Source organism: Schistocerca serialis, chromosome 3, assembly GCF_023864345.2.
Source record: "Schistocerca serialis cubense isolate TAMUIC-IGC-003099 chromosome 3, iqSchSeri2.2, whole genome shotgun sequence".
Taxonomy (NCBI): Eukaryota; Metazoa; Arthropoda; class Insecta; order Orthoptera; family Acrididae; genus Schistocerca; species Schistocerca serialis.
In genome coordinates this window covers 731,856,122-731,872,350 of record NC_064640.1, presented here as the reverse complement: position 1 = coordinate 731,872,350, position 16,229 = coordinate 731,856,122, and the positions used below count along the sequence as shown (strand labels likewise).

The 16,229-nt window shown below is 37.6% G+C and overlaps 1 protein-coding gene across 1 annotated transcript in view; it reads left to right on the top strand.

Annotated features, from left to right (window-relative positions):
• Window positions 1-4,622: 4,622 nt before the first annotated feature.
• LOC126470591 (CLIP-associating protein 1-A-like) overlaps window positions 4,623-16,229 on the top strand; it is a 252,097-nt gene continuing 240,490 nt past the window's right edge. Inside the window, 4 exon segments of the mRNA XM_050098545.1 lie at window positions 4,623-4,640; window positions 7,647-7,709; window positions 12,963-13,173; window positions 15,375-15,480. Coding sequence (XP_049954502.1) covers window positions 12,988-13,173; window positions 15,375-15,480 — 292 coding nt within the window. The 5' untranslated portion in view covers window positions 4,623-4,640; window positions 7,647-7,709; window positions 12,963-12,987.

The window sequence follows — 16,229 nt, the reverse complement described above, 5'->3', positions numbered from 1 at the left end:
AGGTAAAAGAACAGACCCACAAACCTACAGACACAAATCCTTTACATCAGTTTTCTCCAGAATTATCAGTTTGAATATAATAAATGTCCTTAGGCAGAAGAGTTTCAATCCACGAATCACCAGAGATTTAGAAAGCATTGTTCATGCAGAACTCAGCTTGCCCTTTTCTCACATTATATCCTGTGAACCATGGATGAAGGGCAGCAGGCGGATTCCATATTCCAAGATTTCCGGAAAGCATTTGATATGGTGCCCAACTGCAAAGCACTAACGAAGGTACGAGTGTATGGCTTCAGTTCCCAGATATGTGACTCGAAGACATGTTAAGTAATGGTACACACTCATCAATGGTGAATGTTCATCAGAGACACAGGTATCATCAGGAGTGCACCAAGGAAGTGTGGTACAGCACCACTCTTATGCTCTATACAAATAAATTATCTGACAGACAGGGTGAGCAGCACTCTGCAGCTGTTTACTTGTGGCACTGTGGTGTACAACATGGTGTCAACATTGAGTGTCTATAAAAGAATGTAAGATGATTTTGACAAAATTTCTAGTCGGTGCGATGAATGGCAGCTTTCTCTAAATGTAGAAAAAATAAAGTTTATGCCAATGAGTAGGTAAAACAATTCTGTAATGTTGTAATATAGTATTATTAGTGTACTGCTAGACAGTCTCATCAATTAAATACCTGGGCATAATGTCGCAAAGCGACATGAAATGGAAGAAGCACGTAAGGACAGTAGTAGAGAAGTCAAATGGTCAGCTTTGGTTTATTGGAAGGAATCTAGGGAAGTATGGTTATTCTGCAAAACAGGTTATGTATAGAATACTAATGCAACCCATTCTTGAGTACTGCTTCAATGTCGGGGTCCCACCAGGTCAGATTAAAGGAAGACATTGAAGCAATTCAGAAGCAGGCTGCTAGATTTTTTACTAGTGGGCTTGATCACCACACAAGTATTATGGAGATGCTTCGGGAACTAAAATGGGAATCCCTGCATGGAGGACAACATTCCTTTCACAGAAGACTATTGAGAAAATTTAGAGAACTGGCGTCAGAAGCTGATTGCAGAACAAATCTATTGCCGCCAACATGCATTTCATGTGAGAACCATGAAGATAAGATACGAGAATTTAGGGCTCAAAGGGAGGCATATCATCAGTCATTCTCCCCTCGCTCTATTTGCAGGTGTAACAGGAAAAGAAATCACTTGCAGTGGTGCAAGGTTCACTGCACCACACACCATACAGTGGGTTTCAGAGTATGTATGTGGATAGATCCAGATGTAGACCAGTGAGGAGGAGAATAATGTATTAGTTGTGGCTGGAATAATGGTCAACAGACAGATGCTCTCACTTGCTTCCAGTGAAGTGTGACATCTTCCCTTTCCATCCATCCTAATAGTTTCAGACTCCATTCCTCACTCCTCCTGTGGACATCCACTTTCCTAGTAAACATCCGAGACACCACTAGAACACCTGTGCAGCTAATTTACTTAGGTGAATGCTGGCATTGTTTCTTCATTATGACTGATTTCCTTCCCCTTCCACTCCCTCATCCTACTGAGCTAGTTTTCCACTGATAATGGCCTCAGTAGAAACAGAACATTTAACTCTAACTCTCCATTCTTCAAATATATTATACCGAATAAGACCCAAGCAATCACTAACAATGCTACTGAATAAAAGTGTTTTCCAGTGTTATTATAACAGTATTCTTCATTACACGCATCAAGATTTAGACACAGTTGGCATCTCTTTTGTATTTGATATCAGTCGATTGTTTACTGGGGCACTGTTAACCATCTAGGGGGAGGTGACAATGACAGTTTGAAGTTTTAGGTCTATCTGTGAGGCTTTCTTGATGACATAATTGGTAATGTATCACATGTGAAACACCTGATTTGGCACAGAGTTATAACTTGTCATATATAATCAATTAAATACAGGTATGCACTTTGCCCTGAAAGCTGATGTCTGTGATATTTTCTCATTAAGTGATGAAAACAAGTACATTTCCTGCCTCAATTGGCAGTGAAGGAGTGATAACTCTGTTGTAAAATTCGTCAAAGTAATCCATGCAATATCAATCTCTTAGTCAAATGTAACATATGTAATATAAGGTATCTAGTAATCTTTCTCTGTTGCTGGCTTCACGGACCTGATATCCAAATGATACCTATGAGACAACGATCCACTTATTCAATATTCAAATAAAAGCGTGACAGAGATGCAGTGATTACTTTAGATTCGTGACTGCACTCAGAAACAACGAACGAACTGTCCGTCCGTTGGCTCAATCGGTTCTTCCTACCAGATATTTAGTTCGCAGTAATGACAAATATTTTTGTACACCAAGAAGTTACCAGTGATCAAGAACAATTATCTTGAGTGATCAGCAGGCCCATTTGTTGCCAAGGTTGATTTGACTACGCTGCATACGTTTCACCGGGAAGCCCTTGTCACCTTCCATACAATCTCTATCTCGTCCCATGTGATTTCCACATTTTGGAACACTGGCGCGTGAGATTTGTGGCCGTCCATTTGCTTCGGACAAAGATGTGTAATCATTGCTCCGCAAGCAGCTGCAAACATTTTTTGTTGAAGCCGCTGACGGTCTTGTTTCACATTGGTATATGTGTATGTTACGGCGATTTCTTTTTAGATAATAAACAGTTTACTTACTACTTTGCAATGTCTCGTTTTTATTTGACTGTCCCTTATAATCGTTGTCCTTATAGTAAGAAAGCACAAGAGCATTGTAATATGTATTTATATTCTTTCTTATCTTCATTTTTAGTGATGTATTCTGCAGAGTTTTCTGTTATCTCATTTGTGCATTTTCCTAGAGCGTGCTTTGAAATTAGGCATAGTATCTTTAACAGATAAATTCTCTTCTTCCCTCTAGATTTCTGCCACTGGACATCCCTCAAAACGAGAAACAACTTTATTTATTTGTTTTTGACACGCAAAGATTCGTATCCGGATGTAGGAATATTGAATCTTAACTTTTCGCACGCGTTTTGCGGCGATTTTCAGTTCACAGGATACAATTTATCAGCGCAGTCGTGATTTATGCCCACACATTTCAGTAATTTTGCACAAGCTTCCAATTTCACGCGCATATCATTTACTGTACATTTCCTGTCCACCCGCTACGATTTCTCTGCGCAGATTTGACGTGTGAGTACTGTGCAGGTAGATCGTTGCGTGCGGAAAAGCCTTTGCATGAACCCAAGAGCTCGGTCAAAGTTTTTATTTATTTTCTCCTTGCTCAGTGATCACTGCCTTTGCTCTATACCCTGCGAGACTCTGGATCTGGGTGTATCTGTACTTAGTATCTTTGATTACGTTAGTGTACTGAGTTAATGCTGTGACATTATGATAGAGTGGGAGTTATGGTTTTTGGAAGTGGTGTTAATGAGTTGTTTCTCAAGTGCAGTAATTTGCCTTTTTGTGCAACGATGAATCAGTTAATTTTTTTTTGTTTTTGTGGTTATTTAAGTAAACAATAATTGATGCGAATAACTAAAGTTATCACTGCACGATATATAAACTGTCATATCTAGTTTCTGTTATTGATTGTCGCTAAGTCACAGAATAGGACATAATATAGAAGATGAACTGTACACGAACAGCGTCAGCGTATGTTTTTTCAGTGTCACTGTGATATTTATGAAACGAAAAACTCTTTCCTTTGGAACACACCCACGAAGGTGAAGGTAGATGCTAGCAGTTTGTTTACTTATTACGCCGCCGCACTACCTATGTGGAACAGTTTTATAGCTTTGTGTAGATGATTTCACAAAGTAACTTCACAAGCCTCAGTGTTTTATTATTGCTTTTGGAATAGTTGTGTACATTTGTTCGGCAAGGCTGCTTTAGTAGAGACGCGCAAAGTTCCGGTACCATCATTTCTTAACAACATAAGGAAACCGATACTAATGGTAGACTATCATTTAGAACAGTAGCAGAAGCATGGCATTCTTTACAAAACAAAATAATGACAACTGCTGATTCACCTGTGCTTTAAGTGTATCGTTTCTGCAAAATGCTGGGATGTGGACAAACCAATGAATGTTGGTTTAGTTAAGTGCCGATTAATAAAGCAGCTCCAAATTGAGGCACGTCACGAAGCGAAAGAGCCATGTGATTAAGCAGGGTGCGAAAACTGTAAGTGTTCTTTTAGGATTGCTATGTCACAGAATTTTTCTTGTTCTCTCACGCGCTATCAATAAGGCGATTCTGCCTTGTATGTATTTGTATCGTTGTGGTTGAAATTGCTCTCCCGTTGTTTATTGTGGACAGTGCATTATGAACAAATCAGTTACCTTTGTCGTCAGAGAAATAAAAACAGAAACAGACCAACCGCTAATCCACCCCTGCCCCAGTATGATTGATAAAGTTGTCAACAATTCTGTGCTAACTTTCAGGTTGATACAGTTTGTGTGTATGACCTCTGTATAAGTTGTCATTGACTAAACTCTGCAATAAATGTTTTAAGTGCATCTTTACACAAAAGAATTAATTTACTGTTTAAAAAGTTATAATAACTACTAATGGAAATAATAGCGAAAGTGTGAAACGCAGGAAAAAGAAACGGGCCATCACTCAGTCTCACCTTTCTCTATAAGGTAAGTGATGGTCCACAACCATGGTAAACTATTATTTGTAGTAGGGTTGTCTGTTCAGCAGTTGATATAGAAAAGTATGGGACTCCTAAAAGTCATATAGTAGTACTCCTAGTAGTTCCTTTATTAGTGGTGGCAGTAATCAAATATGGCCTCGCCTTTATTCATGATTCATTTGTCTGCTTCTGTGATTTCATTGCTTGTTTAGTTCTGCTTGTTAATTACCACAGATGAGTGCTAGTGTGATGTCATTGTAGTGCAGACGTTCATGAACTGATATTCAGCGATGCAGAAAAATAATGGAACATATGTAATGAATTCAGTTTTCAAGTAGTAGTCTGTTTACATACCTTTGTCATTGTAAGCAGACAGGCACACTGCTGACAGTCATGTAGGTGTTTGCATGTGCCGAAGTTTAAGGGAGAATGTATATCAGATTTTGGGGCCTCATAACTTTGAATGTAAATCTCTAATTCAAAGGAGTTCTTAACAGCCTCATTGTTATGTTTGCGTAAGCTTTACAGTATAGACAGTGCCATGAATAAAAAGTGAAAACAGTAATCCTCTGTTCTGATATTATGAACTACTGCTGCTTACTTTACTATGAAATTGATTCCTCCCAGTTTTGTTAACAGTAGCCTATGGATAGAAAATTACTGCAGACATCCTGAAATTGTCATTGTAGTTACTTAGTTGTGGAGAGTTTCTGTTTGCTGTGGCATGCCAGTGTGTACATGATGATAATTTATATGCTGTTTATATCTCATAGCAAATTTGCTTCTTTTGTCAGAGTTTCAGTGGTGAATAATCATTACACATGTTCGTTGATTGTTGTATACTCACAGAATATGCACAATAATCATAGAAACATGTAATTTAATGTATCAGGTTTTCAGTTACAGTATTAAACAAACATAAGAATTTGTTCCATTTGTATGGTGGTTAAGGTTCTGATGCTTGTAGAGTACTTTGCATGTCTCTTTTTCATGACCTCATTCCACTAGTGTAGGCTAGAGTGTGCTGTTGGTGCCCCTCCCTTCTCTGAAATTTTGGTTGTGGTGACAGATTGACTATGGCTTAGCTTGGGGTTTGGGTTAGGAGGTAAGAATTTAGTTTTGAGTTGGCGAAGCCAAAAAGTATGAATGCCAAATCCAGTTTGTGGTAACAGATTGAGCTATAGCATAACCCAATGTCTATGTTTATGCCATATTTAACCAATTTTTTGCTATAAAAACAAACCCTGAAAAATAGAAGCTCCCCCTCCCCCCCCCCCCCCCCCCTGCTATGTAATTGTTACCATTTAGTTGTATGTTATTTTAGCTGCATGTTTGTAAACTGTCATGCTATTGGATTTATTTTTTTGTGGCATAGAAGTAAGGGTGTTCTTACGTTGATGTGTGACTTGCATCATTTTGTGTCTTGTGGTGAATGTTCCTGCAGTTTAAGGGAAATACGGAAACGTCCAATCCCACCCGTCTGCTTTGACCCATGACGTCACAAATATGGCGGAAACAAAAACAAACACACACACTTTCCACAAGAAGCCTAATGACACTAACGGGACAAGCGCGGGAAATGGGGTGTTTTGGGTGGGGGGCAAACTAAATATAAACAAATTTAGACACCTTGCGTAGCTACAACGTGTAAGTGAAGGCAGCCACACATGAATATCCACCCACCTCCCCAGGGGTCGTAACCCCTGCAACCCATAGAAGATGCTTCAGTAGCTGATTAGTGTTTTTTGTCTTTTTTTTTTTTTTTTAAAAAAAAAATCTCACGGGATAGAACGAGCAGATCAGAAAGTTAAATATAATAAACTAAAACAGAAATTCGAAGAAACAGATAATTAAAATAAGTAATAAGTGTTTTTAAATTAAAAAAAAAAAATCTCACGAGATAGAACGAACAGATCAGAAAAGTAAAAAGTGTTTTTAAATTAAAAAAAAAAAAAAAATCTCACGAGATAGAACGAACAGATCAGAAAAGTAAATAAAATAAGATCAAACAGAACTGGAGACAGCCACACTCAAACCAAACTCCGCGCCGTCATGGCATCACACACGACAACACCCTTACGTCACGGGTCAAAGCCGACGCATGGGATCGGACGCTTCTGTCGCCCCAGTTTAAGTACAGATCTGAAAGTGGATAAAAAGTGATACGGTATAATGAATATTCCATAGTTGGCTGATGGAAGTCCATTTTTTCTTCTTCTTTGTGTTTTTCCTCATAGTTTTATCAACTGTATGCCTTTGAATGATATTGTGGATGTAGACTGATGAAGCATTTGGCATATCCTTTGTATGTTGTTTTTGAAATAGCAGAAAATTTTGATAGTACTGTAAGCATTGCTGTTTTATGGAAGTTTTAATACAAATGCAGTTGTAATGAGATGGATGTGTATTTGGGAACTGTTACTTGAATATGATATGGTTAAAGAGAATGTGTATTGGAAAGAGTAGAGGCATTCCAGTATCTTTGAAGAGGTGTGTGCAGTATTGTTGGATGCAAAACACCTTTTTTTTCCAAGTTCTCAAACATGTTTCAGCATCTCTGTGCCATTATCAGTGGGTTTCTGTTTTATTTAATCTGTAATGTGAACATTTTTACTAAATGATTACTAAATTATGTGGATATTTATTTCAAAAAAACAATTTGTTTCTTTTTGTTAATATCTTTACACTCTGTTTGCATGGTTTTTCAGGACCACTTGTGTGTTATTTATTAAAGATAGCTTATCATCTGCAACCAAATGATGTTGATGAGAAATTTTGTTAGGAGTTAACTATCATTGTATGCTCTAAACATAATTTAGTTTGTCACGATATTTCACATCTATATTCGTTCTTTCTTACGTTGTTGTGTATGTAAGTAAATCTGAGATTCAGGTTTGCTGTGAAAAATGAGTCAGTATTGTACCATAAATCACTTTCTCATAATAATAATAATAATAATAATAATATCCTTCTTGGATGTAGCGAAACTTTAAGTTGTATATATGATTTTCAGGGCTTACTATCTATCCAGTTCACGGTTAGCTGCATTTCTGGTGCAATAAATTACTTGATACAGGTGAGTTGAAATTACATTGCAATTAAAATATTTATTTACTACTTTTCGAAAGAAGGAAATAGTTAATATTTGCAGATGCTTTTTTTCTGTTTACGTGTGTTAATGTGCTATCACCAGTAATAAAAAGTTAGACAAGAAAAAAAATGAGAGCAGAGTGGTTCTACTTCATTTAATATATCTCTCACTGTAATTTCTTAAGCTAAAGCCGCTACAAAATTTACTTGTGCTGGGTAGTCATGGTACCTGAGATGTTCATTGCAGAAGCATTCAAATCTTAGGTGAAACACTTGTATAGAATAAAGTAATGTCTGCTTGTGAGCTCATTCCTTTCAGCAATCTTGTTGGATGGAAGTGTTCCATTTGTGTTTATTATATAGGTAAGATGATATACCATCAAAAGTGTTTGTTCACATTAGTAATTTGGTGACCTAATACAAAATTAACATTAGTTCATTAAATAATTTCTTGTTTTTGAAGTGCTATTCTTTTCACAGAATAGTGAAGCATTTGCCATCATTCAGTCAACTAATTTTTCTCCACTGCAATTGAAATAGTGCAATTTGTATGTAGGTTTTCAAATCATTTCACTCAGTGAAATTAACTTTTACTTTTAAACAGATTTGTGGCTATAAAAAGGGTGACATAGTTGTTGAAATAAATATCACCATCAAATTTATAAGTAAAATATATTTTAGTTGCTACTGAACTTAGTAATAAAATCTGCTGGGAAGAGTTATGTAGTTGATTTTTTTTTTTAATATAAAAAAGAAACCCAGGATAAAGTACTAACAGTTATGTACTGCATAGTTCATATTGTTTGTGTGGATCATTTCAATGCGCCAAAAATGCTTGCGAGTCATTTTACATCACTGTAAACCCTTGGGTACCTAGAAGATTTCAGTATGCTGGACGTCACACTTACTGGCTGTTTGACGTTACTGCACCGACATATATGTTTGAGAAGCTATTGATCATTCTTAGAACATTAACATGATTTAATATATTGTATTTAAATACAGTTTAGACTGTGTTGTTAGCTACGGCTTATGAATGAAAAATAGGAATTGATGAATCACTTCTTTAAGATACACCTGTCCTAAATCCAAACATCAGTTTGAACACCACAATGTTTTAATAGCTATGGTATCACTAGACTTGGTGGTATTTCCTTGCTTTGCTCTGATCTTTGAACTGACCTACCCAGCCACTTATTACTTCATAAATAAAATTACACAATCAGATCTGACTGAGGGACCAAACAAGGTTAAGGTATTGGTCTCACATTCAGGAGTGGCCTGGTTCAAATTCTTGTATGTCCATCAACATATAGGTTTGTTTGATTTCCCTGATTTTATTAAGACAGTACTGGGATGGTATGCTTTAAGGACAGAACAAATTCCAACCCTATTTTTGTGCTATCAGAACTTAACTCTAATCTCTAATAACCTTATCATGGTGGTATAATAAATCCTAATCTTCCTTACTTTCTGATAGAAGTAGTAGAGTTTTCAAGAATTCAGGGAAATGTCAAGTACTGATTATATTTAAATTGTCATAAAACGTTTGTGGTGGTTTTTAAACCATGAAAATATGCATCCTGTAAAAAATCTGGATAGTGTCCATACTGCACTACTAATTGTTGCAGTAGAAACTAAATATGTAATGAGTCCGGCCTCAGCAGCCAGAGATAGTAGTGTGTGTGTGTGTGTGTGTGTGTGTGTGTGTGTGTGTGTTTTTTTTTTTTCTTCTCCCCCCCCCCCCCCCCCCCCAGAAGAAGGCCTTCTGGCCGAAAACTTGTGTTCAGTAGTTTTTTTTTTTTTTTTTTTTGTGCCTGTCTCCTCTCCGCTATATGGTGAGTAGCAGTCTATCATTTATTATCTGTCATTATTCTATCCTGGATTTTCCACTGTGACAGTGTAATCTTTTAGTATGACAGATTCATGGCATGAAAAGTGTGGTACTGGGATACTGTGGAGACTTACTGGTATAATTGCTCACACGTTACGAAAACTGCTTAGGAAAGAGCGTTATTTATAACATCTTATAGATGTGTAGTTAAGCTCAAATACCAACTCCAGCAGTGTCAATGTAATTTAGCACGTTGATTAATCATATGATTGTGTGCCTCCATTAACTTATGGGGTAGTAACCACAAAATTTACACTTGTTTATACATAGTATGTATGCCTAAATGAGTGGGAAAGTTAATTATATACTGTTAAGAATTGTTAATAGCAAAAAATGGACAAGTTACTTGGTACAGGCATGCAGAAGGTGGGAATTTGAACTTCTGAAAGTGAGCTTGTTTATGCATTTTTTTTTTTTTTTTTTTTTTTTTTAAGTCATGCCATCACATCTCTTGTAAAAAGAACATTAACTGGAGGGAGGAATTCAGTCTTCAAAGTACAGTTCTATGCTCTATGCTCCAGACAAGATCTCCAATAGCTACCAATGCTGTTTCCATCTTTCAGCCCCAAATTGCAAATGGCTGCTCCAACTTCGACTGTGCCAGCACAGAGACATTGCCATAAAAACATAAACAAAATCATTTTACATTTGCAGACTTGCAAAGCGACCATTCAAAGCCCATTTAAACTACCAAGAATCTTCAGTTGTCGTATGGGTTATAGCTAGACATGTTAAAACTTGAGACTTTGAATCTTTTAGTTACTGAAATGCAGAAAGCAGGAGAAATAATTTCTATATTATCAGCCATTTCTATCATTAAATAATGTGGCCTGTATCAGTATTTCTGCATCTGGTATGACAATTAAAATCACACATGGAGAAAATTTTTTTTTTATCTGATGCTTGATTAAGTTTATACCACACACCCTCTTCCATCAAGCTCAACCAACCAAGCACATACGATTCAATTCTGTGAATCACTTTTATAAATAACACTGCTTAATTGTTGGCTGCTGTTGACAGTTCACCACTGAATGTAATTGAGAAGTTGTGTATGGTAAGCTGGGTTGCTGCAGATGGTATGGCAAAAATTTGTCACAGTGCAAGGAATATGTTGAGCAGTGTGACAGCAAGATATGCAAACCTCAGCATTTAGGTATCTCAATAAAAAGGCAAACTGACACAACAGAAAGTTATCAGATAACTTGCCCACATTGCTCTTAAATTTAGGAATGAACTGCAAGCAGTTTGTGGCTGTAGCTTCATTATTTTATATCCACATAACCTCGTCTAACAAGCTTATCCAATTTTGGTTTGCAAATAATTCTGTAGCTATTTGGTATTGATCTGAGATCATCCCCCCCCCCCGCCCCCCCCCCCCCCCCCCCCCCCCGCCCCACACATACACACACTGATAAGCCACAACTTTATGATCTCTGCCCACTGTGATGTTGGATGCCGCTTGGTGCCGTTGAAGGCACATGGCACGGTAACAAAAGTATGTAAGGAGAGCTGACACAGACTGGGGATCACCGTAGTGAAGACGTGAGCTGCAAATAAGGAAATCCATTGAGGCAAGCAGCTTTGAAAAAGGGCAAATTATTATTATTATGCAGAGCCTGTGAATGAGTATCTCCAAAATGGAGAAACTGGTTGAATGTTCATGTGCTACTGGCGTGAGCATCTATGGAAAGAGGGAGGAGGACAGTCAAACTACCACTAGATGCTAAATGGTTGGATGTCAATGATTCTTCACAGAATGTGTGATTCGGAGACTTGTCTGTTCTATAAAGTAGGATAGACTGTGATCTGAGGCATCCCTACCAAAAGAGCACAATGTTGGTGTACACACAATTGTTTTGGAGCACACCATTCATCGTACATTGTTGGACATGGAGCTCCGCAGCAGACCACCCCTGTGTGTTCACATGTTGACCCGATGACATCGTCAATTACGTTTGCAGTGGGCACGAGACACAGGGATTGGACTGTTGATCAATGGAAACATATCAGCTCTTAAGGTGAATCACATTTTTGCTGCACTAGCTAACTGGTTGTCTCCACAAATGCCTTCATTGAGGTGAACAGTGGCTTGAAATGTACAGCGTACCACGGGTACAGGATGGTGGGAGCAGTATTATGCTATGGGAGACTTTCTCCTGCTCTTGCATTGGATCTGTGGTAGTAATTGAAGACACACTGACAGTTGTGACCACCTGCATCCCTTCATGCAGGATGCCTTCCCCAATGGTGATGTCATCTTTCAGCAGTATACTTTTCCATGTCTCGGAGCCAGAACTGTGCTACTGTGGTTTGAGGGAATTAAGGAATTATGGTGAACTCACATCGATGTCTTGGCGACCACATTTGCCTAGCGTAATGCTACAGAACCCATCTGGGTCATTATCAGGTAGCCTCACTGCATAGACAAATCAGCATCCCGTTATTTACACGAACTACACGATCAGCATGTAGACATCTAATGCCACATACTTCCACTAGCCTACCAACAAACTGTTGGGGTCCCTGATACGCAGAATCAATTATGCATTTCATTTTAGAAATGGAAAAAAAAGCTATTAAGCAGGTGGTCATAATGTTTTGGCTCATCTGTTTTGTGTGTGTGTGTGTGGGGGAGGGGGTTAATTCTCACACACTCAGTGTCACTATGCTGCGGTACTGATGTATTGATTTTGCAGTACTGCAGGTAACCAACAAAACCCTTTCTGTTTCTATAGAGCTTCTTAATCTCTGGTAATGACCACTTCAAATTTCTAATTTATGTCTCCCAAACTTCATGTTAAGTGTGTGTTATGTAACAGGAATTAATTGTAGGAATAGAGTAGGTTTAAACTAGACCAATTAGTTTCTCTTCAAACATTAAGACGTGTAGTATTAGCTCTTTTTTTATGAAATAATGAATATTGTTTGCTACACTAGCCCTCATCTTAATTGCAGAATGCAGCTCCCTATATCAATCAGAAAAAGAAGAAAAAGGAACCAACAGGGCATGAAAATACATAGGGTGTGCAAATCCTGTTGTTTTCATATTAAAATCTTTTGTTGTATTGTAAATGGGGTGTTGTATAGTTTGTCCAGTCAGTGACCAAGCAAGCCTAAAAATACCAGACTAGAGAGATCTGAAATTAAAATACAATGTGTGTAGTGAGTTTACTTACATCGATTGAATTGTGAACAGAAGTTTTATGTTTGGAGGTTGTTGATTTTCTTCTTAACTTTAAATCTTTTTTGCAGCTTATTTTTGTCATATTAAAAGTTGAATTTGGTAAATCATATTTTTCTTCCAGAATTGAAATAGATGACACATTTCTAATTTTGTTTCAGGTTCCAAAGAAAGAAATCCAAGAAAATGGCTGCTTCAAAATCCTTAGATGACTTTAATAAACTGTTAGATACCTCAGATACAAAAGTAAAACTAACTGTTACAAATAACTTACTAGCCTACTTATCAAACCCAGAAAACAGTTTAGAATGTGAAGACATCGGCCTTTTCATGGATGCAATGGTACCCTGGATGCAGTCAAGCAATAGTAAGGTAAGTTAAATATTTTTACAAGAGGTAGTAATAAATATTCACTAAGCATTTATACTGTTGTTACAAAAGTGATGAGTTAGATACATAAAATTGTACATTATCTTCTCTAGATAAAACATTCAGCTAGTTAATGTTTCAACTCAGCATGGTGCCAAAAGATGGGCTAATATTGAACCAATTTGTTTTCATAGCTGTCCATAGACTGGAGTTTGTCAACAGAGACTGACAGTAGTTCTCAGACATATTTGGATACTTATTGGATGAAAATGTAGCTTGTTGTTTAAAATTCTTTAGAATATTTATCGTAGAATTGGTACATCCCTTACAATCCAAATTTGTACTTTATCCTGTTCCATTATGGTTTCAAAGTAATTTTTGGCAGCAACCATCATAAACTTCTCCCCCCCCCCCCCCCCCCCCCTCAGTGAAAATCAGTAGAAACCATTGAAGATGCAAGACAATGCCTTGCACATGTGACTGCTGCCAACCTAAAAATAGGCCAGGATCCATGTATTGTGTTGCCTCATATCTGAATCCCTCCAACATTGTTGCAAAAAAATGATACCTTAATTGCTCAACTGAACTAATGCTTGGAACCACTGTGGTTCAATGGGTGATTGCACGAGAGCAGTGAAGATGCTGCATTCTGTGCTGTAGCTGTTAAAAAAGGCATTTTGTGTGGCATTCTGCACGTGCATCCCTGGTAAACTAATGAAAGCATAGCTTTTTTTGTTAGATGGCCAATAATAGGTGATGTCGTGTTAGCCAGTATGGCGTTGTGATTGCTTTGAACAGTTATTACCAGTTGATGCTGTGCCTGATTATAGATTAGTTTTATCCAGCAATTCGACTGCTCACAATAAATAGTAATGCTTTCACTCAATCATTTTGAAATGTGAGCCATTGAGCTGACCAAGCTTGACTCCATGAGAAATAATCATTTTGTGTGTGTACTGCTCATCTAGTTGACAGTGTGGACACCATTTAACTGACTTTCCAAACAGGATAAGGCACGGAGGAAAATGTTTCTTTGTTGATAACTGTAACATTGAAGTCACTGATAAAGGCACTGGCACTTCTTGTTGTGAATGCCAGTGAAACAGCAAAGAGACATACATTTTGACAGTATTATTAAATTAACTTTGAATGTAAGGGGAAAAGGTAACACGAATTTAAGCTTGAGGAGGGAACCAACTGCCCCATTAAGTGTTAACAATAAATCTATAGCTTGTGTAGCAAACAAAGTTGTTAAGGATGAATATTGACGGTCAGTTGGTTTAGAGTTAACAAATGGAGATACTGGCACAGAGAATGCCAGTGTCATGTTATACGCTTTTGGTAACAGTCAGTACCTTTTGGCGATTTTTTATTCTTATGTACACTCAATTCAGTGTTTTCTGGGAATGAAATACACAAAAAATGGACGTAATTCTGTCAAACAATAAGAAAAGGCCCAAAAATAGTAATTAGTTACTAATAAGCTCATTCTGAGGAAATATTTTTTTTTTAAAAAAGGCATCTCCACTGTACCGAGTGATTTCATCGAACAGTCTGGAAAAACATTAGTATATCTCACCATATAGCGGAAATTCTGAGTTGTCGATAGGAACAACAAAAAGACAGTCACAAATACAGCTTTCGGCCAGTAAGGCCTTCAACAAAATTAGACGATAACCACACACACACGCCAATGTGCCCCCCTCCCCTCCACACGCGCGCACACACACACGCGCACACACACACACACACACACACACACACACACACACACACACACACACACACACACACAAAACTTCAGTCTCAGGCAATTGTACATTTCATCTTGGATTTTCCATTGTTTGATTTGTTTATCAAAAAACTGAAAACAGCATTTTTTATCAGGGATTAAATTGTATAATAATTTGGCCAATGAGATGAAAGTGATAAGTACAATACATTTAGTTAAAAGGCAGCACATCCCTCCTGAACGCAGCAGACAGATGGCTTCCTGAAATATTGAGTCGTGTTGATTTTTGTATCCCAAGGAGACTACCAAGAATTATCACACTTGGCAAGCCTGCACAATCACAGTATGCACTTTAAAAGATTTTATATTGTGTGGTCAACAGCATTTTCACCCTTGTTTATGTGCCTATCAGCACTTCAGCTATGTGGTTACCTTTTGTTCCTCCCATTAATTTTCATTTTATATTTTACAGGTGTCACAGAACTCAATTGATGTTTTGACAAACTTTGCTGATCGAATGAGTACAGATTTCAAACCGTATTTGCATATGGTAATATCTCCTGTGGTTGACAGACTAGGTAAGTCATCAGATTTTAAATTTGGCCCAGTGAAAATGTTACTTAGTGTTGTAGGTGTGAAAGGGATGCTGCATTTTGAGCTCCAAAATTGGAACTATTGGATATTATTTGCAAATTGTTTGTGGTGTGGTGGTAGTTCTTTGTGTAGTTTCCAGTTCTTCAGTGTGTTATAGATATCAGTTCTCTTAAATCGAGCCTTCTGAGCTGTTTGCTGCTCAGTGGTTGTGTGTATGGGGAGAGGTGTGTGCTCAGAAATGGCATCATATGTAGTTAGGTAGTTGTACTGAAACAAAACAGTGTTGATTGTAGGTACTTCTGCTGAGACATTTATGCTGCAGTTGGTCTCTAGCAGAATGAAAAATTTAATTGATATGGTAGTGTAGAGGAAATTGATGAGTCACAATTTGGTAAGAGAAAGTTCAGCAGGAACAGCTAAAAGATGGGTGTTTAGAGGTATGAAGAGTGGGCCATTACTTTTCCATATCAATTATCCCCTATAGTAAAGGGTACACTTGTGCAGATTTCACTAATTGTATTTTATTATGTAACCTCATTGCCAGATGCACTTCCTGTCGCCCCACTTGTCAGTTTAAGCTATGACATGGAGTTCATGTGCGCCGTTTGTATTTGAATTCTCTAGACTTTGTTTTTTGTCTTATCGTATTTTAACTGTTTGTGTCTCGTGTTCACTGAGGCAGAATTTGGGAACTATGCCTGCATTTGCCTAAATAAGCATGGGAAACCACCTA